The 26,417-nt window shown below is 41.2% G+C and overlaps 1 protein-coding gene across 3 annotated transcripts in view; it reads left to right on the top strand.

Moving 5' to 3' along the window:
• Positions 1–26,417, top strand: part of APBA2 (amyloid beta precursor protein binding family A member 2) — a 435,861-nt gene that overhangs the window by 317,727 nt on the left and 91,717 nt on the right. For 2 of the 3 annotated variants that reach the window (XM_056572513.1, XM_056572511.1), the window contains 2 exons: positions 1,953–1,988; positions 11,984–12,070. In XM_056572513.1, coding sequence (XP_056428488.1) covers positions 1,953–1,988; positions 11,984–12,070 — 123 coding nt within the window. The remainder of the gene's footprint in view (positions 1–1,952; positions 1,989–11,983; positions 12,071–26,417) is intronic. The other variant, XM_056572512.1, reaches the window with a different exon arrangement.

Below are 26,417 nucleotides of genomic sequence, written 5' to 3'. Positions count from 1 at the left end.
ACAGCTGGAGGCACCCTGTTTGGGAATCACTGGCGTAGAATACCCCTATGTCCACCAATATGCAAGTCCCTAATTTAGGCCTCAAATGGGCATGGTGCTCTCACTTTGGAGCCCTGTCGTATTTCAAGGCAACAGTTTAGGGCCACATATTGGGTATAGCCGTACTCGGGAGGAATTGTGTTACAAATTTTGGGGGGTATTTTCTTCTTTTACCCTTTTTAAAAATGTAAAATTTTTGGGAAAACAAGCATTTTAGGTAAAAAATACTTTTTTCTTTTTTTACATATGCAAAAGTCGTGAAACACCTGTGGGATATAAAGGTGCACTTAACCCCTTGTTACATTCCCCGAGGGGTCTAGTTTCCAAAATAGTATGCCATGTGGTTTTTTTTTTTTGCTGTCCTGGCACCATAGGGGCTTCCTAAATGCGGCATGCCCCCAGAGCAAAATTTGCTTCCAAAAAGCCAAATGTGACTACTCCTCTTCTGAGACCTGTAGTGCGCCAGCATAGCACTTTTCACCCCCATATGCGGTGTGTTCTGAATCAGGAGAAATTGGGCTTCAAATTTTGGGGGGTATTTTCTGCTATTACCCTTTTTAAAAATGTAAAATTTTTGGGAAAACAAGCATTTTAGGTAAAATTATTATTATTTTTTTTTCACATTTGCAAAAGTCATGAAACACCTGTGGGGTATTAAGGCTCACTTTATCCCATGTTACATTCCCCGAGGGGTCTAGTTTTCAAAATGGTATGCCATGTGTTTTGTTTTTTGTTTTTGCTGTTTTGACACCCTAGGGGCTTCCCAAAACCATTTCAGAAAAATTTTCTCTCCAAAATCCCCTTGTCGCTCCTTCGCTTCTGAGCCCTCTACTGCGCCCGCCGAACACTTTACATAGACATATGAGGTATGTGCTTACTCGAGAGAAATTGGGCTACAAACACAAATAAAAATGTTATCCTTTTACCACTTGCAAAAATTCAAAAATTGGGTCTACAAAAACATGCGAGTGTAAAAATTTAAGATTTTGAATTTTCTCCTTCACTTTGCTGCTATTCTTGTGAAACACCTAAAGGGTTAAAACACTTACTGAATGTCATTTTGAATACTTTGGGGGGTGTAGTTTTTATAATGGGGTAATTTATGGGGTATTTCTAATATGAAGACCCTTCAAATCCACTTCAATACTGAACTGGTCCCTGAAAAATATCGAGTTTGAAAATGTTGTGAAAAATTGCAAAATTGCTGCTGAACTTTGAAGCCCTCTGGTGTCTTCCAAAAGTAAAAACTCATCAATGTTATGATGCAAACATAAAGTAGACATATTGTATATGTGAACCAAAAAAAAATTGTTTTGAATATCCATTTTCCTTACAAGCAGAGAGCTTCAAAGTTAGAAAAATGCTAAATTTTAATTTTTTTCATAAAATTTTGGGATTTTTCACCAAGAAAGGATGCAAGTTACCATAAAATTTTACCAATATGTTAAAGTAGAATATGTCACGAAAAAGCAATCTCAGAATCAGAATGATAACTAAAAGCATTCCAGAGGTATTAATGTTTAAAGTGACAGTGGTCAGATTTGCAAAAAACGGCCGAGTCCTTAAGGTGAAAAAGGGCTAAGTCCCTAAGGGGTTAACTTTTTTCATTTGGGAAAATATGAAAATATGGCTCTATTTCTGGGGTGTTGACTTAATGACTGAACATGTGATAGCGCTGTGCTAACATTAAACGTGGAATATATGCCATTCAAAACATGTGGGACCGTGTGACACGACTGTGGTTCTAATATGTTTATAGCAACACAACAGCTGATTGGTGTGTGGATCATTGTCAAATTCTCAGTTTTGTACGCTAATAGAATACTCTTCTCTCTGTTTCTCTCTCTGTGTGTTCACACTCCCTTATCCTTATCCTCCCTTATCCTTTCTGTCACACGGTTTCATCTTCTCAGAGGATGCAGAAGGCTGCTAAAATCAAGAAGAAAGCGGTGTGTGGGCTGTTTCCTATTTTTAACCACATCCATTTCATTGTCTTTTCTCATTCCATCAGCATCCAGACCATTTACTTTAGGTTGAAAATGTATTCATTTTGTGATCGATGTTATGCATTAGACAGTTATCATTTGACTGCATAAATGGTGCCACCATCAAAGAAAAATAACTTGATTTCCATCATTCTGATTCATTTCAATATTGTGTAACCTTGCAAATGAGCACTTAGATTGGAAATACATAATTCCCAATATTAATGAAGGTCCTAAGAACACCACATGTGTATCAACAGAAAAAATATATACTTTGCCAAATGAAAATACATACAACTAAGTGATACAAGTGGGAAAAAAAGCTGTGGTGGATGGTGATGATCAGTACTAAGTAATACATTGAGCAGTGACTGGTGGATGGTCATGATCAGTACTAAGTAATACATTGAGCAGTGACTGGTAGATGGTGATGATCAGTACTAAGTAATACATTGAGCAGTGACTAGTGGATGGGGATGATCAGTACTAAGTAATACATTGAGCAGTGACTAGTGGATGGGGATGATCAGTACTAAGTAATACATTGAGCAGTGACTGGTGGATGGTGATGATCATTACTAAGTAATACATTGAGCAGTGACTGGTGGGTGGCGATGATCAGTACTAAGTAATACATTGAGCAGTGACTGGTAGATGGTGATGATCAGTACTAAGTAATACATTGAGCAGTGACTGGTGGGTGGCGATGATCAGTACTAAGTAATACATTGAGCAGTGACTGGTGGATGGTGATGATCAGTACTAAGTAATACATTTGACAGTTACTGGTGGACGGTAATGATCAGTACTAAGTAATACACTGAGCAGTGACTGGTGGATGGTGATGATCAGTACTAAGTAATACATTGAGCAGTGACTGGTGAATGGTAATGATCAGTACTAAGTAATACATTGAGCAGTGACTGGTGGATGGTGCCTCAGGAATAAAGGCTACAATACAACAATCTGGATAAACATGTGTAATTCATTATTATTCTGCTGTCAGATCCTTATAGCACTAGAGTAAAGTTATTCTGCTGAGCTACAATAAAAATAAATTGAAAATCACACACTAACTGGGTGAATATTGCCCAATATTGTATAATAGTGAAATATGTATAATCCAAAGCAGGGCCAGACTGGGACCAAAAATAGGCTCGAGCATATTAGACTATGTAGCCCATTTTTTTTTAGGTGTGAGTCCAGCAGTTGGACCCCTACCAAAATAAAATGAACTGCATAGTCTAAAATTACCACAGAAATCTGCTTGCAGCAGAATCCTATTGTTTTCAATGGGATTCTGCTGCACTGTGCATAGTGCAAAATTGTTGCAGTGGATTGGACATCTGCCCAAAGAATGAACATGTTCATTCTTTGGGCTGAATTCCACCGGACTGCATTATCATGTATGAGATCCAGTGACTTTAGCGACGCCTAGTAGACAATCAGCTAGCTTAACCTCTTAAGGACCAAGGACGTCCGGGGACGTCCTGGCACCCTGTGCCTTAAGGACCAAGGATGTCCCTGGACGTCCTGGTGTTTCCCCGGTCTCTGCCGCCCGCCGGGCAGAGATCGGAATGGCATTCCTGCTGAAATCCTTCAGCAGGCATGCCATGCAAATGCCGAGGGGGGTCATCAGACCCCCCCCCATGTCGGCGATCGGCGCAAATCGCGAGTGAATTTACATTTTCGATTAGCGCCGATTCCGGGTCATACGGGTCTATGGACCCGGTGACCCGGAATAGAAGGGGGATCGTGGTTGTCCATGACACCCAGGATCCCCCTGTAGAGATAGGAGTGAGGTGGCAGGGGTGCCACCCCTCCTATCCCTGCTATTGGTGGTCTTGACGCGACCACCAATAGCAGACCCACAATAGGCCACAATCCACTCACCCACCGGCGACGGCAGCGGACGACGATCGGCGGCGGCAGCGGGCGATGATCGGCGGAAGAAGAGGACGGCGACGCAGCTCCCTGGATCCTACGGAAGCTGGTGACTTACTTAGCAACATCTGGAGGGCTACAGTCTGAGGCCACTATAGTGATCTCTAAACTGTAACCCTCCAGATTTTGCAAAACTACAACTCCCAGCATGCCCAGAGAGCTTTTAAGGCATGCTGGGATTTGCAGTTTTGCAACAGCTGGAGGTCTACAGTTTGAGACCACTGCACAGTGATCTATACTGTGCACCTCCAGATCTTGCAAATCTATAACTGATAGCATGCCCACACAGTAGTTTGCTGTCCGGGCATGCTGGGATTTGTAGTTTTGCAACATCTGGAGGTCCACAGTTTGGAGACCACTGTGCAGTGGTCTCTAAACTATAGCTCTCCAGATGTTGCAAAACTGCAACTCCCAGCATGCCCAAACGGCAAACAGCTGTCTCTGCCTGCTGGGAGTTGTAGTTGCGTACCTCCAGCTGTTGCATAACTACATCTCTCAGCATGCCTTTCGGCGATCAGTACATGCTGGGAGTTGAAGTTATGCAACAGTTGGAGGCACACTGGTTGGAAAATACTGATTTAGGTAACTGAAGGTTTTCCAACCAGTGTGCCTCCAGCTGTTGCAAAAGTACAACTCCCAGCATGCACGGTCTGTCAGTACATGCTGGGAGTTGCAGTTTTGAAACAGCTGGAGGTCCCCCCCCCCCCCCCCCCCATGTGAATGTACAGGTTACATTCACACAGGCGGTTTTACAGTTAGTTTTCTGCTTCAAGTTTGGGCTGCGGCAAATTTGTCGCCGCAGCACAAACTCCTAGCGGTAAACTCACTGTAAACGCCCGCCAGTGTGAATGTACCCTAAAAACACTACACTACACTACACTAACACATAATGAAGAGTAAAACACTACATATACGTGACACTGTCCCCCCCAATAAAAATGAAAAACGTATCGTACGGCAATGTTTCCAAAACGGTGCCTTTAGCTGTTGCAAAACAACAACTCCCAGCATTTTCGGACAGCCAATGACTGTATAGGCATGCTGGGAGTTTAGCAACAGCTGGATGCACCCTGTTTGGGAATCACTGGCGTAAAATCCCCCTATGTCCACCCCTATGCAATCCCTATGAAGTCCTCAAATGTGCATGGCGCTCTCTCACTTCAGAGCCCATGTGGTATTTCAAGGAAACAGTTTAGGGCCACATATGGGGTATTTCCATACTCAGGAGAAATTGCACTACAAAATTGGGGGGCTTTTTATCCTTTTACCCCGTTATAAAAAGGAAAAGTTGGGGCCTATACCAGCCTGTTGATATAATTCATTTATTTTTTTTTACACTAACATGCTGGTGTTGCCCCATACTTTTTATTTTCACAAGCGGTAAAAGCAAAAAAAGAAAATTTGTAACACAATTTCTCCTGAGTACGGAAATACCCCAGATGTGGGCGTAAAATGTTCTATGGACGCACAACAAGCCTCAGGAGTGAAAGTGCACTATGTACATTTGAGGTCTAAATAGGTGATTTGCACAGGGGTGGCTGATTTTACAGCGGTGCACATAAACGCAAAAAAAAAAATACCCACATGTGACCCCATTTTGGAAACTACACCCCTCACAGAATATAACTAGGGGTATAGTGAGCCTTAACTCCTCACAGGTGTTTGACAGACTTTTGGAACAGTGATCCGTGAAAATGAAAAAATTAATATTCCATTTGCACAGCCCACTGTTCCAAAGATCTGTCAAACGCCAGTGGGGTGTAAATGCTCACTGCACCACTTATTAAATTCTGTGAGGGGTGTAGTTTCCAAAATAGGGTCACATGTGGGGGGGTCTACTGTTCTGGCACCACGGGGGGCTTTGTAAATGCACATGGCCCCTGACTACCATTCCAAACGAATTCTCTTTCCAAAAGCTCAATGGCGCTCCTCCTCTTCTGAGCATTGTAGTTCGCCCCTAGTGCACTTCAGGCCAACTTATGGGGTACCTCCATACTCAGAAGAGATGGGGTTACAAATTTTGGGGGGTATTTTCTGCTATTAACCCCTGCAAAAATGTGAAATTTGGGGGGAAACACACAAAATTTAGTGAAACATTTTTTTTTCTTTACATATGCAAAAGTCGTGAAACACCTGTGGGGTATTAAGGCTCACTTAATTCCTTTTTACGTTCCTCAAGGGGTCTAGTTTCCAAAATGGTATGGCATGTGTTTTTTGCTGTTTTGGCACCCTAGGGGCTTCCTAAATGCAACATGCCCCACAAAAACTATTTTTTAAAAACGTACTCTCCAAAATCCCCTTGTCGCTCCTTTGCATTCTGAGCCCTCTACTGCGCCCGCCGAACACTTTACATAGACATATAAGATATGTGCTTACTCGAGAGTAATTGGGCTACAAATATAAGTATACATTTTCCCCTTTTTCCCCTTGTAAAAATTCAAAAATTGGGTTTACAAGAATATACGAGTGTAAAAAATGAAGATTGTGAATTTTCTCCTTCACTTTGCTGCTATTCCTGTGAAATACCTAAAGGGTTAAAATGCTGACTGAATGTCATTTTGAATACTTTGGGGGTGCAGTTTTTATGATGGGGTCATTTGTGGGGTATTTCTAATATGAAAACCCTTCAAATCCACTTCAAACGTGAACTGGTCCCTGAAAAATACTGAGTTTGAAAATTTTGTGAAAAATTGCCGCTGAACTTTGAAGCCCTCTGGTGTCTTCCAAAAGTAAAAGCACGTCAATTTTATGATTCAAACATAAAGTAGACATATTGGAAATATGAATAAAATTTTTTTGGGGGGAATATCCATTTTCCTTACAAGCAGAGAGCTTCAAAGTGAGAAAAATTAAAAATTTTCTAATTTTTCATCAAATTTTGGGATTTTTCACCAAGAAAGGATGCAAGTTACCACAAAATTTTACCACTATGTTAAAGTAGAATACGTCATGAAAAAACATTCTCGGAATCAGAATGATAACTAAAAGCATTCCAGAGTTATTAATGTTTAAAGTGACAGTGGTCAGATGTGCAAAAAACGCTCTGGTCCTAAGGTGTAAAATGGCCTGGTCCTTAAGGGGTTAAAGGACATCTGCAGCAAAAGACAACTTATACCCTATCAACAGGATAGGGTGTAAGTGTCTGATCACGGGGGGTCCCACCATTGGGATCCCCCCGCCCGCGCGATCTCCCAAACGGGGCTCCCACATTGCCGCTCTATGTAAGTAGCTAATGCATGTAGCGTCGACCTCTCTGAGGTCGACAATACGCCCCTCCACACCCCTTCCCCATACAGTTCTATAGAGATACATGGAGGAGGTGCTGCGGCCGACATGCCTCCTGCATGGGCGAGCCATGGCAGAGCCGTGGCCCCATGCAGGACATCGAGGCGGGTTCCATTGGTCAGGGGTGAGATTCTGCTAAACAGAAGAAACATGTGTGGCAGAGTTATATTCAGGAGGCACACTGTCTGGCAGGGTTATAATGATTATTGTCTTTATACAGAGGATGAGCATGAGGAACCAATGATGTCCGGTGTCAGACTCTGCAAAAAAAGATGTAGCCTGAAGAAGTCCTTATGTCTGCTGAGGTCACTTATAATTTCTACAGTGATGATGGATGAAACTATACCCTGATCTGCGGCTCTTCAACTGTTATAAAACTACAACTCCCATCATGCTTGAAACTCTGCAGGCATTATGGGAGTCGTTGCTTTGCAACAGTGTGCTCCCATGCAGGAGGCATGTCGGCCGCAGCACCTCCTCCATGTATCTCTGTAGAACTGTATGGGGAAGGGGTGTGGAGGGGCGTATCGTCGGCCTCAGAGAGGTCGACGCTACACGCATTAGTCGCTCACATAGAGCGGCAATGCGGGGGCCCCGTTTGGGAGATCGCGGGGGGTCCCAATGTTGGGACCCCCCATGATCGGACACTTATCCCCTATCCTGTGGATAGGGTATAAGTTGTATTTTGCTGCAGATGTCCTTTAAGCCAGCTGATTGTCTGCTAGGCACCGCTAAAGTCACTGGATCTCATAGATGATAATGCAGTCCGGTGGAATTCAGCCCAAAGAATGAACATGTTCCTGCCCTGGCTCACTGCATTGCAACCAAGGGACTGGTTACCAGATGGAGTGAGGCCCCTTTTAGGGTAGGGGGTGAGCTGTGTCAGTGAGCAGACAGAGCAGGCTTTTTTCTTCACTACACTGGCCACCACTTTCAAAGCGGCGGCCGAGGCTTTTTAAAGCAGTGGCCGGTGTAGTGCAGAAAACAGGTGTATCGCAACAGGGCAGGCGGATGGCCCGGCCCATCGGGCAAATACTCAGGCTGCGCTATGGCCAGTCCGGCCCTGATCCAAAGGTATTTATGTTTCCTTCTGTAACATCAATTTAAATAACCTACGTTAAATGACAGAAATGACATGACGTTAAATGACATTAATGACAGAAGCCAGGGGGCACTACTACCCATTTACGTAGTTTCCATACTACTCATTCTCATCTTGTATTCTCAATGTGGAAAGGGAGAAATCTCCTCCAAGACCCTTAGCAGCTGCTTATCTCCCTGAGAACAAAATTATCAGGCAGAATCCAGCATATCCAATCCTTTTCTTCCCTGACATCTGTTGTCAGGGGAGAGTCAGGAGACCGCACATTAGATGGTCAGCCATTTCCAGGAATTTTCCTATCCTGATAGGCCAGTTAAGCCCTGGCCAACTGGTCCCACAAACCTGGTGGGTTTGACTGACACATATATCCTACCCCAGAGCTTTATTCACAGCTTTCTTTGTTCGGTACTGCCCTGTAATATCTTCCAACATGCTGCTCCTCAATGTGTGCAATAGAGATAAAAAGAAGCCAGAACTCTTCTTTTGTGAGTGTAGTGTATGTGAGACATAACAACTAGTGTACCACCATTAGCTCATGGACAACTAGAAATTGCACATGGAGCCTACAGTTACATTGAGCCTACAAGTTCTACTATGGTCAGAATTAGTGCTACTTCTTATGTTGTTGGGGAATATATTTTACACTGGGACCTAATTACACAAGAGGCATGATCTTGCTTATATCTCCATTTTGTGATTATAATTCGATTATGAATTATGGTAATCAAAAATAATATTATTATGACCTATATAAATTGCCAAAAATATACAAACAATGCAATTCACCTTATCTGGGCCCAACTATTTACCCATATTCATTATTTGATGTCAATTGTCAATAGTGCTAGGAAGTAACTTTTGCAATATAATAAAATTATGGTGCAGTCATTATAAAATATGCAGATTTATTGGTTATGATTGATTAAAGGGGTATTCTGTGAAAATATATCAACTGGCTCCAGAAAGTTAAACAGATTTGTAAATTACTTCTATTAAAAAATTTTATCCTTCCAATAATTATCAGCTGCTGAAGTTAAGTTGTTCTTTTCTGTCTGGCAACAGTTTTCTCTGCTGACATCTCTGCTTGTCTCGGGAACTGCACAGAGTAGAAGAGTTTTGATATGGGGATTTGCTTCTACTCTGGACAGTTCCCAAGACAGGTGTCATCAGACAGCACTTAGACAGAAAAGAACAACTCAACTTCGTCAGCTCATAAGTACTGAAAGGATTACATTTTTTAATAGAAGTAATTTAGAAATCTGTTTAACTTTCTGGAGCCAGTTGTTATATAAAAAATTTTTTTTTTCTGGATAACCCCTTTAATATAAAAGAATATATGAACACATCATGATACATATATGAGTATGACTCATCAATAATTTAAGTTAGTAACTACTTTTCAGTATACCAACATCAATCTTAGTCACAGAAGTTGGTTAGTTTGTATAAATGGGCAAACATCCAATTTCTAAATGTGTACAAGTGAAGTAATGTGTAAACAGTCCACCCATTTCTAACTAACAACACAACTATCTCTGGAATTAACACCATATTGTACCTCTCATATGAGAACCTCTAATTTTATCGGTAGAAATAGCATAAAGATAGGTAACACAATTTTGATAAATAACATAATTATTTGTACAACGTACAATGTTATATATAATATACAGTAGTCCCTCAAGTTAGAATTTTAAATGGTTCCAGGATGAATATTGTATGTCAAAACCATTGTATATTGAGACCATACATCTATGGAAAGCTAGTAATTTGTTCCAAAGTCTCTAAAATGTCAACTAAAAAATAAAAATAAAGATTAAAGAAAAATAAGCAGACAGCTAGCATAGCTAAACCAGACCCTTACATATATAAGTCAGACATAGTTGCTAGAAGTCATAAATCACTTTATAGACAATGGACAGGTGATTTTAAGGGTCTTGTACAGTACGCACAGAACACTAAGGATACAATATGGAGCTACACTTGCCTGGTGCCTATAGGAACAGCTAGTCCGGGCACAGGTAAAGAGCATTAAAATACAGCACTGTAGAGAGGCACTACTAGACAGCAAATCATTGAAAGCACTTCAATAATACATAGGTTTTACTAATTAAATTCACAGATCAGATCTTCCAGCCATTTACACAAGCCACAAATCCAGACTGCCTGTGACATTGTATGCTAAGTATGGTTTCAAGTTACAGAAAAGATCATTTAATGTATAAAATATTGTAACCCGAAACCATTGTAACTTGAGGGATTACTGTATATAGTTATTTCAACATGAGAGTTCCCTTCATAATAATAGCCTAAAATCTATTTTACACCATGCAGAGAAATGCTTACCATATCTAACATACTGCAGCCTTGCTCTCATTCCTCTTCTATATTTGGACTTATTCACAGTACATAATGATAAGTGCCCTGGTTGATGAGATGTAATTTACTAGAAAACAGTTCCAAAAATCTCCTCTGTGCCTCTGTTTTTATGCCTCATAGCATTTATCATGAGAAGATATGATAATTATGGAAGATGTGCCAAGGCAGTCTTTTCTCTTGATAACAATATGCTGGATAACCCAGCTTTTTTGTATATATTTTTCCTGAAGCAGGAAAGTATTTTGAGTCCCATGAAATATTATATGAATTTGCCTAATGGTTCCAAAAGTAGTTCTCCCTTTCTTGCTACTGACATGAATCCATATGTAGTTATGTATAATAATGCGATAAAGTATAATGTGCTAAGAATTATACTGTACTATAAAACCTGTTCACTTAGTGACATACACTAGTCTAATCTAAATTCATGCACATGTTCTTTGTAGATGAAATGTGCACCCCCCAGAACAGTGAACTGAGCGCTCATGAAAGCCCACCCCGATACTATAGAAATCAATAAAATGACTAAAGCATCCAGTATTTCTGTGGCCATAGTCCAGTGCCTGGTTACAGATTCACTTGTATTATCTAAGTCATGATGCGTCTACAATAGCTTTCTACAAATGATGTATATGCAAACAATATTAATGTGTTTTTATAGTTATATTTGTAAATATTTTGTATAATTCAAAATTACTTTAATGCTATATTTACTACAGTGTAAATCTGAGATTCTTAGGACACATTTTGATCAATGAGCCCACCTTCCCGACAAGGTGACCCCACTCAGATGGGTCACTAAACTAATGATTATACTGTACTCCTGTGCTATGTCAGTCACACATATTTTCTCAGCTTGACTCATGCGCCAAGAAGATTGGAAAAAATTGCCTAGCTGGGAGAAGTCGTTTCAAAATGCACTTGCATCGAGTCCTGCATAAAATGTCTATACGCTATCCAAAGTAAACAGCTGTAAAATCAATATATAGTTCACCTCTCTTTCATGACAGCTATTGACAAGAACCCTTCATATGCACCATATCACTCTATTACATACATTGATTAGACTGGGTATTGATTGTCATTTCAGTCTTTTCATTATGATGATCAGAATTGTGATCTGGGTTTACAATATAACCTCCATATTGCCATCCTCCATCAGAAAGCATTCAATCTTTATTCTCATCCTATTTATCTGTTTCTTTGTAAATACCATCATTAATACTGTCTCCCTTCACTCCCATTCTAGAACTCTGAAGGAGATTCTCAGACGTTAACAGAAGTGGATCTTTTTATATCTACACAGAGGATCAAAGTTTTAAATGCAGATACACAGGTATGTTTTCATCTTGTTTGCTCTAGATGGACTAAGCTGTGGGATTTATGGATAGAACATTATCTTTGGCAGGTACAGAGAGCTGCCTGCAGAGTTGGAGGAGTTATGTCTGAATGAAGACAATGTGATATCACCGTGAGGAACATTCACCTCCACTTTATTACATTTAGGGGATAAGGTGTACATGCCTTTCCTCTCAAACAAATATATACTTTACCCATAAAATATACCTGTATACAGCTATTTGCTAAAAGTTATGTAGATAGAGCCACTAACTAACTTTCATTAGCTATTTGGATCCTGTCAAAAGTATTAAGAAAGAAGATGGAATCCTATAAAATATCCTATATTAGTAAACCATTAAAAATGAATCTGCTTAAAGCTGCCATGTCTAGAGCATTAAAGGGGTACTCCGCCCCTAGACATCTTGTCCCCTATCGAAAGGATAGGGGATAAGATGTCACGCCCCCTCCCATAGACTTGCATTGAGGGGCGGGGCGTGACGTCACACGGGGGCGAAGTCGTGACGTCACAATCTCACGTCACCGTGGTCCGGAGCCGAAGCCTCCAGTGTTTCCGGAAGCCGCAACAGGTGGGTGCTGCAGCCGAGATCCCGGATATCCTTATCCCCTATCCTTTGGATAGGGGATAAGATGTCTAGGGGCGGAGTACCCCTTTAAGAGTCATAGGCAATAATGGCCATTTTTACGAGATTCCTATAGCGTGACACAGTATGTTCTCCCAATTTAATCCATCAAGCTGTATGGAGATAACACTGGATAGATACATCTTTTCTTTTTTTTTTTTTTTTTTACATCTTACATATTTAGACATCAGACAGGAGGGATTATACAACGTTTAGAGCTGCAGTCCCTTCCATCCTTCTTTCCCCCTGCTCACCTCTGTGACCTGCCTGTCAGTCCTGACGTTCAGCTCCCTGCACATCCCTGACCTACTCAATGTGTAGACCTCCTCACTGATTGTCCCACACAGCTTTCCAAGGCTCCTGATCTGCATAGTACTGAAATATTTCTTGCCATTAAGGAGCCTGGGAAAGCTGTGCGTGGCAGTCAGACCCTATAAAGACTTATGGCCCTGTCATGATAACAGAGACTGACTGTCACACACAGCTTTTCCAAGCTCCTGAATGGCCATAAATGTGTCAGTACTAAGCAGATCACATGCCATTCAGAAGCCTGGGAAAGCTGTGTGAGACAGTCAGACTCTGTTATCATTACAGGGCCTTGAGTCATTACCGGGCATAACTATAACACACAGCTTTACCAGGTTCCTTATTATAAACATTTCAGTACGAAGCATATCACTTGCCCTTCAGGAGCCTGGGAAAGCCACGTGTGAGAGCTACGCTCAGTAGAAAGTCTGCATGGATCTCTGTACTGAGCGTACGTGCAACACTGACTATGTCTGTCCCTTACTGGGTCACTGCAGACTAATTGCAGGGGGAGTTTACACTAGACTGTGAACCATAGAATAGATCCGTTAAAATGTCATCCACTGGTATTGTAATATACTGCATCCGCAGCAGATTCTTCCTACATATATAATTATACCATTAATCTGTAGCAGCTGTACTTTACCACTGTTCAGTCACCAACAAGATGGCGCAGCACAGTGGACTTTCCCCACCTTCTCTTGCACAGATACAAGAGGAAGGGAGTTGTTAGGTCATCAGCAGGGAGAGGGGTGGGTCAAATTTGAAGCAGCCAAGTTTCAAGTTACTTTCTCCTAACATTCTCATTTTAGCTCCCTCTGCTGGTCAAGAGTGGGATATAAGAAAACTTTAATAATTATTTTAAAAATATTTTTTTTTTATAGATTTCCAAAAACATTGAACATATATAAACAAATGTATTTAACCTTTAAGAAAAAAAAATTATAATTTGGTGCCACATTCCCTTTAAAGTGGACATATACAGTCATGGCCGTAAATGTTGGCACCCCTGAAATTTTTCAACAAAAGGAAGTATTTCTTACAGAAAAGGATTGCAGTAACACATGCTTTGCTATACACATGTTTATTCCCTTTGTGTGTATTGGAACGGAACCAAAAAAGGGAGGAAAAAAAGCAAATTGGACATAATGTCACACCAAACTCCAAAAATGGTCTGGACAAAATTATTGGCACCCTTTCAAAATTGTGGAAAAATAAGATTGTTTCAAGAATGTGATGCTCCTTTAATCCCTTAACGACGAAGGACGTATATTTACGTCCTCTGCGGGCTCCCGCGATATGCCGCGGGGTCACGTGGTGACCCCGCGTCATATCGGGTCAGTCCCGGTGGCTATCAATGCCCGGGACCCGTGGCTAATACAGGATATATATATATATATATATAGATATAATATAGGCCCCTATGGGAGCTATAACACTGCAAAAAGAAAGTTAAAAAAAAAGTGTTAATAAAGGTCATTTAACCCCTTCCCTAATAAAAGTTTGAATCACCCCCCTTTTCCCATAAAAAAATTATCCTTAAACTCACCTGGGGCAAGTAACAGGTGTGGGCAACATAAAAGCAGATCACACCTGAAAGCAGATAAAAAGGAGAGAAGTTCACTTAGTTTTTGCATGGTGTGTCTGTGTGTGCCACACTAAGCATGGACAACAGAAAGATATGTGGAAACATATCAACAATCTCAAGATTACAAGTCCATCTCCAGATATCTAGATTTGCCTTTGTCCATAGTGCGCAACATTATCAAGAAGTTTGCAACCCATGGCACTGTAGCTAATCTTCCTGGGCGTGGACAGAAGAGAAAAATTGATGAAAGGTGTCAACGCAGTATAGTCCTGATGGTGGATAAGCAGCCCCAAGCAAGTTCCAAAGATATTCAAGCTGTTCTGCAGGCTCAGGGAGCATCAGTGTCAGCATGAACTATCCGTCCATATCCATAGATATAAAAAATCAAGTCTACATTTTGCCAAAATGAACTTGAGAAAGCCAAATTCCTTCTGGGAAAAAGTCTTGAGGACAGATGAGACCAAGATAGAGCTTTTTGGTAAAGCACATAATTCTACTGTTTACCTAAAACGGAATGAGGCCTACAAAGAAAAGAACACAGTTCCTACAGTGAAATATGGTGGAGGTTCAATGATGTTTAGGGGTTGTGTTCCTGCTTCTGGCACTGGGTGCCTTGAATGTGTGCAAGGCATCATGAAATCTGAGGATTACCAATGGCTTTTGGGTCACACTGCACAGCCCAGTGTCAGAAAGCTGGGTTTGCGTCCGAGATCTTGGGTCTTCCAGCAGGACAATGACCCCAAACATACGTCAAAAAGCCCCCAGAAATGGATGACAACAAAGCGCTGGAGAGATCTGAAGTGGCCAGCAATGAGTCCAGATCTAAATCCCATTGAACACCTGTGGAGAGATCTAAAAATTACTGTTGGTATGCCTTCCAATAAGAGAGGCATGGAGCAGTTTGCAAAGGAAGAGCGGTCCAACATTGCGGCTGAGAGGTGTAAGAAGCTTATTGATGGTTATAGGAGGAAGCAACTGATTTCAGTTATTTTTTCCAAAAGGTGTGCAACCAAATATTAAGTTAAGGGTGTCAATAATTTTGTCCAGACCATTTTTTGAGTTTGGTGTGACATTATGTCCAATTAGCTTTTTTTCCTCCCTTTTTTTGGTTTAGTTCCAATACACACAAAGGGAATAAACAGGTGTATAGCAAAACATGTGTTACTGCAATCCTTTTCTGTAAGAAATACTTCATTTTCTTGAAAAATTTCAGGGGTGCCAACATTTATGGCCATGACTGTAAGTAACATGTGTACCAAGTTTCATCGAAATATCTCCAGCTGTTTTGAAGTGATGCTGGAACATACACATACATATGTTGAGTTATATATTTCTTTTATATATTTCTAACTGATACATTCTTACATTTTAGGCCCCATTTACATCCCTACTTATCAATCCCTATCCCAGTATACATTGGGAGATCAGCAAAATAGTATTGTCACCATATACTATGGCCTTATACCTGTATTGAATGTATTAAACATAGTCTTGTAAGCGCTATGTTTGGTCCACTTTACAAATGTATTATTTTTGTGTATGAATCAAAAGTTTACTGTGGTACAAGTTCAGTACATTAACCCCTTAAGGACTGAGTGCGGACCCATATGCCCCGTACTTAAGAGTACTTAAGTACTTAAGGAATTCTGGTCCCCACCGCTAGCTTGTCGAGGACCGGACCGGGATGCCTGCTGAAATCATTCAGCAGGCATCCCGGCACATCACCGAGGGGGGTCCTGAGACAATTCAGACCGGCGATCTGCGGCAATTTCGGGTCATATGGGTCTCCGGTGACCAAGTGACCCGGAAAATAAGGGGGATCGGGGGTGTCCAAGACATCCACAATCCCCCTAAAGGGATAGGAGTGAGGTGACAGGGGTGCCACCCCTCCTATCCCTGCTATTGGTCGGTCACAAGCGTCTGACCAATAGCAGATCATGGGGGAATTAAAGTTCGGTTCGCCCGTTCTGTCCACCCACAGTAGTACAGGCAGAACGGGGGAGTTGTCCTGTGACAAGCGCCGGAGGTGACTTAACATCTGCGGCTCCGATAGGCGGCGGCAGCAGTGGGTGGGAATGACGTGCGGCTGGCTCCCTGGTGCGGCGTGCTGTAGACTACTGAAGCCGGTGAGTTGCCTAACAACATCTGTAGGGCTACAGTTTGGAGACCACTATACAGTGGTCTCTAAACTGTAGCCTTCCAGATGTTGCAAAACTGCAACTCCCAGCATGCCCAGACAGCTGTTTGCTGTGTGGACATGCTGGGCTTTGTAGTTTTGCAACGTCTGGAGGGCCGCAGTTTTGAGATCAATGTGCGGTGGTTTCTAAACCTTGGCCCTTGCAAAACTACAACTCCTAGCATGCACGAACAGCAAATGGCTGTCTTGCCATGCTGGGAGTTGTAGTTGCGTACCTCCAGCTGTTGTATATCTACATCTCCCAGCATGCCCTTTGGTGATCAGTACATGCTGGGAGTTGTAGTTGTGGAGGCACACTGGTTGGAAAATACTGAGTTAGGTAACAGAACCTAACTTAAGGTTTTCCAACCAGTGTGCATCCAGCGGTTGCAAAAGTGCAACTCCCAGAATGCATGGTCTGTCTGTCAGTGCAAGCTGGGAGTTGTAGTTTTGCAACAGCTGGAGGTACATTCACATGGGCAGGTTTACAGTGAGTTACCTGCTTCAAGTTTGAGCTGCGGCAAATTTTCCGCCCCAGCTATAACTACTAGTGGGAAACTCACCGTAAACCACTGCCTGTGTTAATGTACCCTAAAAACACTACACTACACTAACACATAATAAAGAGTAAAACACTACATATATACCCCCTTACACTGTCCTCCCCAATAAAAATGAAAAAGGTATCGTATGGCAATGTTTCCAAAACGGAGCCTCCAGCTGTTGCAAAACAACAACTTCCAGCATTTCTGGACAGCCACTGACTGTGCAGGCATGCTGGGAGTTTAGCAACAGCTGGAGGCGCCCTGTTTGTGAATCACTGGCGTAGAATACCCCTATGTCCACCCCTATGCAATCCTTAATTTAGTCCTCAAATACGCATGGCGCTCTCTCACTTCGGAGCCCTGTCGTATTTCAAGGAAACAGTTTAGGGCCACATATGGGGTATTTCCGTACTCGGGAGCAATTGCGTTAAATTTATTTATTTTTTTTCACCTCTTACCCCTTATGAAAAGGAAAAGTTGGTGTCTACACAAGCCTGTTAGTGTACAAAAAATTTTTTTTTTTAACACTAACATGCTGGTGTTGCCCCATACTTTTTATTTTCACAAGAGGTAAAAGGAAAAAAAGACCGCCAAAATTTGTAACGCAGTTTCTCCTGAGTACGTAAATACCCCATATGTGGGTGTAAAAAGCTCTAAGGGCGCACAACAGGGCTCAGGAGTGAGAGCACACCATGTACATTTGAGGCCTAAATTGGTGATTTGCACAGGGGTGGCTGATTTTACAGCAGTTCTGACATAAACGCAAAAAAATTAATACCCATGTGTGACCCCGTTTTGGAAACTACACCCCTCACGGAACATAACAAGGGGTATCGTGTATCTTAACACCCCACAGGTATTTGACAAATTTTTGTTAAAGTTGGATAGGAAAATGAAAAAAAAATGTTTAACTAAAATACTGGTGTTACCTTAAATTTTTCGTTTTCATAAGGGAAAATAGGAAAAACATACCCCATATGTGGATGTAAGGAGCGCTATGGGAAAACTACAATACAGAAGAGAAGGAGCACCATTGGGCTTTTGGAGATAAAATTTGTCCGGAATTGAAGGCCATGTGTGTTTACAAAGCCCCCATGGTGCCAGAACAATGGACCCCCCCTACATGTAACCCCATTTTGGAAACTACACCCCTTATGGAATGTAATAAGGGGTGCAGTGAGCATTTACGCCCCACAGGTGTCTGACAGATTTTTTAAACAGTGGTCCATAAAAATGAAAAATGTAATTTTTCATTTGCACAGCCCACTGTTCCAAAGATCTGTCAAACGCCAATGGGGTATAAATGCATGTGGTTTCTAAAATGGGGTCACATGTGGGGGGGGGTCCACTGTTCTGGCACCACTGGGGGCTTTGTAAATGCTCATGGCCCTGTCTTCCATTCCAAACAAATTCTCTCTCAAAAGCCCAATGGATCTCTCTCTCTTCTGAGCATCGTAGTGCGGCAGCAGAGCACTTGATGTCCACACATGGGGTTTTCCATACTCAGAAGAAATGGGGTACATTTTCTCATTTTACTCCTTGTAGCCGGCATCGGGAGCTTGTGATGTCATAGCACGGCCTCATCATGATGTCCCGCCCCGCCCCCTCAATGCAAGTCTATGGGAGGTGGTGTGACAGCTGTCACGCCCCTTCCCATAGACTTGCCATGAGGGGGCGGGTCATGATGTCATGAGGGGCGGGGCTATTACATCACGGGCTCCCGGCACCAGCTCCAGCGTTCGGAACAGTTTGTTCCAAACGCTTATCAGCGGAGTACCCATTTAAACTCAATAGGGCCAATTGCATTTGAAAACATTTTTGCAGGTATTCTAAGATATATCAGTGATTGTGAATGGTGCTGAAGAAGCAGAACACACACATACTCCCAAGGTCTTTCAGTAATCTTTGGGTCCCACAGTAGTAGTGTAAAACTCAGACAAAAATAAAAATATGTGTGCAGCTCACAACCCAGTATCCGAGGTTAAATGCAGTTGATAAATCGGTCCCCACCGACCAAGAAAATATATATTTAAAGGAAAAATTTCAACCACACCTCAAGAATACCACCCAACTGGGTACAAAGTGAAAATGTTTTAGAAAACAGTTTGTTTGAATAATGTAAAGTTTTATTAAAATACAGTTATAAAATAAATTATAAAAAACTCATTTAAATAAAAGACATTTTAACAGAGCAAAACTGTGTATAATTCTTAACCATTGGGCCCTAATGGTAAGATTGTGATAAAATGGACATAGCACTGCTTGTTATTTTAAATATTAATAGGTGCTGACCATCCGGAATGAGCTGTTAATCCAGCAATTGGATGTCTAAATATAAAGTCAGTCTCTATAGTCGTTGGACTCGGCTGCCCATAGTCTTTAAAAGGTTAAATGGTTCTCACCGGGACCGCTGGTCCCATACTGCGATGGGCTGAAGATGGTATATGTTGCGGTTGTTGAGATGTAACCGGCAGTTTGGCTGCAAGATGTTTCCACGAGTCCGTTCGGGAGCGGGGCTCTAGCAGGAGACTCCCACGTTGGAAATCCGTAGTGGCAGTATGCGCCTGTTGTAATATTGGATCCTTGCTGGAATGTTTAAAGTGGAATGCTCGTGGTGATGGCAGCGTGCATAGTAGATCATTGCGCCCGGTAGGTGGAACTCCTGGTTGGAGCAACAGGTATATGGGTAGGATGCTTCTATTAATGAATGCCGGCTTCTATATAAGCAGTGCACCTCTGTGTCGCTCTGTTCATACAGGATCTGAGCCTAGACGCGTTTCAGGGTGCTTAAAACTGACCCCTTCCTCAGTAGGCAAATTGTGTGACACATTTTGCCTACTGAGGAAGGGGTCGGTTTTAAGCACCCTGAAACGCGTCTAGGCTCAGATCCTGTCTGAACAGAGCGACACAGAGACGCACTGCTTATATAGAAGCCGGCATTCATTAATAGAAGCAACTTACCCATATACCTGTTGCTCCAACCAGGAGTTCCACCTACCGGGTGCATTGATCTACTACGCACGCTGCCATCACCATGAGCATTCCACTTTAAACATCCCAGCGAGGGTCCGATATTACAACAGGCGCATACTGCCACTACGGACCTCCAACGTGGGAGTCTCCTGCCAGAGCCCCGCTCCCGAACGGACTCGTGAAAACATCTTGCAGCCAAACTGCCGGTTACATCTCAACAACCGCAACATATACCATCTTCGGCCTGTCGCAGTACGGGACCAGCGGTCACGGTGAGAACCATTTAACCTTTTAAAGACTATGGGTAGCCCAGTCCAACAACTATGCAAACTGACTTTATATTTAAACATCCAATTGCCGGATTAACAGCTCATTCCGGATGGTCGGCACCTATTAATATTTAAAATAACAAGCAGTGCTATGTCCATTTTATCACAATCTTACCATTAGGGCCCTTTGGTTAAGAATTATACACAGTATTGCTCTGTTAAAATGTCTTTTATTTAAATGAGTTTTTTATAATTTATTTTATAACTGTATTTTAATATAATTTTACATTATTCTAACAAACTGTTTTCTAAACCATTTTCACTGTGTACCCAGTTGGGTGGTATTCTTGAGGTGTGGTTGACATTTTTCCTTTAAGTAGTGTAAAACTGTTCCTCTGTACAATGTTGCTATTACATAAATGATCTGCATGCAAGTGTCAAGAAAAGAAAATGTTACCTGCAATATGTTCACAAAAGTCAACGTCTCAATTATCCCCTGCTGTGCTAAGACAAGCCAGGGCCATTCTGGAATCGACGCCGGGGTTTGATTAAATAAAGTGCTATGGTTTGATGAAACAAAGACTGAATTCTTTGAGCTACAATTACCAAAGGTACTGTATGTCTGGAGGAAGAAAGAGGAGCCTTGGAGGAGAAGAACGCCTTGCCGACTGTTCTGTTCTATTTAGGATTTGTGCAGCAGTTATTCGCACTGGGAATATTGTACGGATGGAGCGAAGTATGGGATTCTACTAACTATCAACAATTTGTGAAATTCAGTGTCTTAGTCTGGGAAAAACTAAATCTGAAAGGTGTTTGAATATTACAACAAACAAAATACTGATCAGAATATTAATTCAGAATATATGTCCAAATCAACCTTTTGGAATCTCTTTCACAGTTTGGAGACTTAAATATTATTGAAAATCAGTGAACAGATCTTAAAGAAAACTGTATGTATATAACAAACTAACATTTTTTACATGAGAAGCATTTTGTAAGGAAAAGAGGAAAACATTCCTTAAAGTATAATGGGAATACTGTAAGCTGGCTTTAACCCCTTCCATCTTTGGCAATTTTTCATTTTTGCACTTTTTTTTTTTACTCCTCACCTTCTAAAAATCATAACACTTTAAATTTTCCACCTAGAAATCCATATGATGGTTTGTTCTTTGCGCCAACAATTTTACTTCGTAATACCATTAATAATTTCACCACAAAATCTATGGCGAAACCAGAAAAAAATTATTTGTAGGGCAAAATTAAAATAAAAAAGCCATTTTGTAATTTTTAGGGGCTTCCGTTTCTACACAGTGCAGTTTTCTGTAACAATTGCACCTTATATTTATTCTTTAGATCCATACAGTCACAAGGATATCCAATTTATATAGGTTTGATTTTATTTTACTACAAAAAAAAATTATAACTACATGCACCAAAATTAATATGGTGAAAAATGTCCACTTCTGACCCCATCATTTTTAAATGTTTCCGTATAAGGGGTGTTAAGAGGGCAATTTTTTTGGGCCATGATCTGAAGTTTTTATCGGTACCATTTTTGTTTTGATCCGACTTTTTGATCACTTTTTATTCTTTTTTTTATGGTATAAAAAGTGACCAAAAATACGCTATTTTGGACTTTGGAATTTTTATACGTGTACGCCATTAATTGTGCGGCTTAATTAACAATATATTTTTAAACTTCAGACATTTACGCACGCAGCGATACCACATGCAAAGTATGTTTATTTAAATTTTTATTTACACAATTTATTTTTTATGGGAAAAGGGGGGTGATTCAAACTTTTTGCAAGGAAGGGGTTAAATCACATTTATTAACTTTTTTTTTTTTTTTTTTTTACACTTTTTCTTGCAATGTTATAGCCCCCATAGGGGACTATAACATGCATTACACTGATCTCTTACACTGATCATTGTTATGCCATAGCATAGCATTGATCAGTGTTTCTGACGCTTGACTGCTCCTGCCTGTATCTCAGGCACGGAGCAGTAATTTGGCGATCGGACAGCGAGGAGGCAGGTAGGGATCATATACGTGTATGCCATTAACCGTGCGGTTTAATTAATTTATTTTTATACTTCAGACTTTTACGCACGTGGCGATACCACATGCAAAGTATGTTTATTTAAATTTTTATTTACACTGTTTTTTTTATGGGAAAAGGGGGGTGATTCAAACTTTTATTAGGGAAATCACATTTATGAACTTTTTTTTTTCTTTCACTTTTTCTTGCAATGTTATTGCCCCCAAGGGGGCTATAACATGCATTACATTGATCTGCCTGGATCTCAGGCATGGAGCAGTCATTCGGCTATTGGACAGTGAGGAGCCAGGTAGGGATCATCCTCGCATCCTACAAGTTGTTCAGGACGCCGCTATTTCACCGCGGCAGTCCTGAACAGCACCACTGAACTAACCGGCAATGTTTACTTTTGTTTTAGATTTAGATTCTAAAGGGTTAATGCCGGACATCAGCTCGATCGGCGATGTGTGGCATTAGCTGTGGGTCCTGGTTGCTTATAGCAACTGGGATCTACCGAGTATGAGGCACGCTCACCTGCTGAGCACGCATCATACCTTGGGAGCTGCAAATGGACGTTAATGAACGTCCATTTGCGGCAAGGGGTTAAGAAATGTTATCAGAGAATGTTATGTTATACCTATGATGACTTGATGACCAAACTTTTACTCATCACGTGACTGAAAATAACTTTATTAGCAATCAGTAGTCATAAACATACAGTATCTCCTAGTGAGTACATGCTTCATATTTTGTAAATATCTCATTATTAGTGTTGAGCGGCATAGGCCATATTCGAATTCGCGAATATTCGCGAATATATGGACATATATTCGCGAATATTCGCATATTCGTAATATTCCCGTTTTATTTTCGCATTTGCGAATATTCGCGTATGCTAAAATTAGCATATACGAAAATTCGCATATGCGAAAATTCGCATATGCGAATTTTCGCTTGCCAATCTCACACAATAGCATTAGATCCTTCTTTACACCACACAAGCTGGAAGCAGAGAGGGATGATCACTGTGATGTGTACTGTGAAAAAAAACTTTAAAAAAAACCCGAATATTCGTAATTACGAATATATAGCGCTATATTCGCGAAATTCGCGAATTCGCGAATATGCGATATTCGCGAATAATATTCGAATTGCGAATATTCGCGAGCAACACTACTCATTATATCTTTTCACGTGACTGCACAGAAGAAATGACCCTCTGCTACAATGTAAAGTAGTGAGTGCACAGCCTGTAACAGTGTTTCATTTTTTTTTGCCCCCTCAAAATAACTCAACACAGTCATTATTGTCTAAACCCTGGCAACAAAAGTGATTACACCCCTAAGTGGAAATGTCCAAATTGGGCCAAAAATGTCCAAAGTGTGTGGCCACCATTATTTTCCAGCACTGCCTTAAGCATGTTGGGCATGGTGTTCACCAAAGCTTCACAGCTTGCCACTGGAGTCCTCTTCCACTCCTCCATGAAAACATCATGGAGCTGGTGGATATTTTAAAAGTGCACCCCTCCCACCTTTCATTTAAAGATGTCCCACAGATGTTGAAGAGGGTTTAGGTCTGAAGACATGCTTGGCCAGTCCATCACCTTTACCCTTAGCTTTTTTAGCAAGGCAGGGGTCATTTTGGAGGGGTGTTTGGGGTCATTATCATGTTGGAATACTGCCTGAAGGGAGGGGGTCATCCTCTGCTTCAGTATGTCACAGCCCTAGACAATGATAACCCCACCACCCTGCTTGACTTTAGACAAGACACACTTCTCTTTGCACACCACACATTGTTGCCACCACACACACTCAACACCATCTGAACCAAATAATTTAATCTTTGCCTCACTGGACCACAGGTCATGGTTCCAGTAATTCATGTCCTTATTCTGCTTGCCTACAACAATCTGCTCGAGGGCTTTCTTGTGCTTCATCTTTAGAAAAGGCTTACTAATGGGAGGATAGCCATGCAGACCAAATTGATGCAGCGTGCGGCATATGGTCTGAGCTTGACCCCCCACCCCTTCAACCTCTGAAATCCTGCTTGCAGCATTCTATTTCCCAAAAGCAACCTCTGGATATGATGCTGAGCACATGCACTCATCTCCTTTGGTTAGCCATGGTGAGGCCTGTTCTGTAAAACCACTGTGTGATCTTGCCCACCGTGCTGCAGCTCTGTTTCAGAGTTTTTGCAATCTTGTTATAGCCTATGCCATCTTTATGTAGAGCAGCAATTTTCACAACTTCCAGTGACCAGTATTTATGAGCGTGAGAACAGTTACGCCAAATTTAAGACACCTGCTCTCCATTTACACCTAAGGCCTTGTAACACTAATGAGTGACATGACACCGGGAGGGAAAATGGCTAATTGGGTCCAATTTGAACATTTCCACTTAGTATGTACTAACTTTTGTTGTCAAGGTTTAGACATTTATGGTTGTGTGTTGAGTTATTTTGAGGGATCACAATATTAAACACTGTTATACAGGCTGTGCACTTCCACATTGAAGCAGTGTCATTTCTTCAGTGTTGTCACATGAAAAGATGTAATAAAATATTTACAAAAATTTGAAGAGTGTACTCACTTATGGGAGATACTGTACTGTACATACAATGTACTGCTCTGACGAGCAGGCTAGTAGGGAACTCACAATAAATAAAACCAAAAAATAAAAATAAAATGATCTTACCAAGCATGACAGTACAACATATAGCATGGGTCTTCCTACACAATACATCATTCCACATGCTACACTAACATTTCTGCACACATTATGAAACATTATGAAAAGTCAAACAATAAAGCATTGCAGACAGTCAAAGGGGTTTGGTGCTGAGGAAGAAGGGGAGAGGAAGATCACAGACCCAAAGTTTTATTGAGAGACAAAAGACATGAGGGGAGAGGAGGAAAGAGAGGGGTGTTATCCACTTCTTTCTCAATGTCCAGACTGTCCTTGATGGAATCGTCTCTAAACAGGCTGTGGACCCGACTGCGGCAGTTCTGGATGGTCATCCACTTTGAATCAGGCATTTCCTGACAAATCACAAAGCTTCCCTCTCACAGTTCATAAGGTGCCAGGCCTTCTGGATAGCCCCAACCATGTGATCCCCAGGAAATAGTCCATAAAGCACGGAATGAGGCAATAAGCTACCTCTGGACACAGATTGGGACATTTATCAATGTTTGCTTATGTATTCCTTTTTTTTTACTACTTTTTTCTTTACTTTTTTTTTTTTTGTTGCTTATGTGTGACTTATTTATCAACTGGTTTCAGCCTGTTGATAATTTTCTTTCCCGTAAGCAATTTCTTCTTTTTTCCTTTGGTAGTAGCTTTTTCTGCTCCATGTTTGAGCTGGAGTAATTTTAGTAAATTTTTAACCTTGTTGCGACTGTCGCAGTTAATAAATACCTGACTACCCGTAGTCCATTTTAAAATTATTACTTCGTAGTTAAGTTTTTGAAAACTTGCTTTTCTCGCTTTCCAGTCAAAATGTCGCACGAAAAATCGCGTAGTCGCAGGTGCGACATTTGTGCAACATTTTTAGTAAAGAAAAATTAACTAAATCGCTTGATAAATGCCTGTCAGAGTCTCTAAATTCATACTCCAAAGCTTCGAGCAGGACTTGGGTGGTACTTATGAAGATAACCTACATGTGCCATAAACATTGTCTATACCGTAAAGACAGCCAGTGTGGCTTCCATTGCCCCTTATATAGAGGAGACACTGTCTTGGCTGGGAGAATGTTGTCAGATATGCCGCATCTGATGATGCATGCTGTGATTTTTGTAAATGAAAAA

This window comes from Hyla sarda, chromosome 4 (genome assembly GCF_029499605.1).
Source record: "Hyla sarda isolate aHylSar1 chromosome 4, aHylSar1.hap1, whole genome shotgun sequence".
Taxonomy (NCBI): Eukaryota; Metazoa; Chordata; class Amphibia; order Anura; family Hylidae; genus Hyla; species Hyla sarda.
Note: the sequence above shows the minus strand (reverse complement) of the source record. Positions and strands in the feature narration are given on the sequence as shown.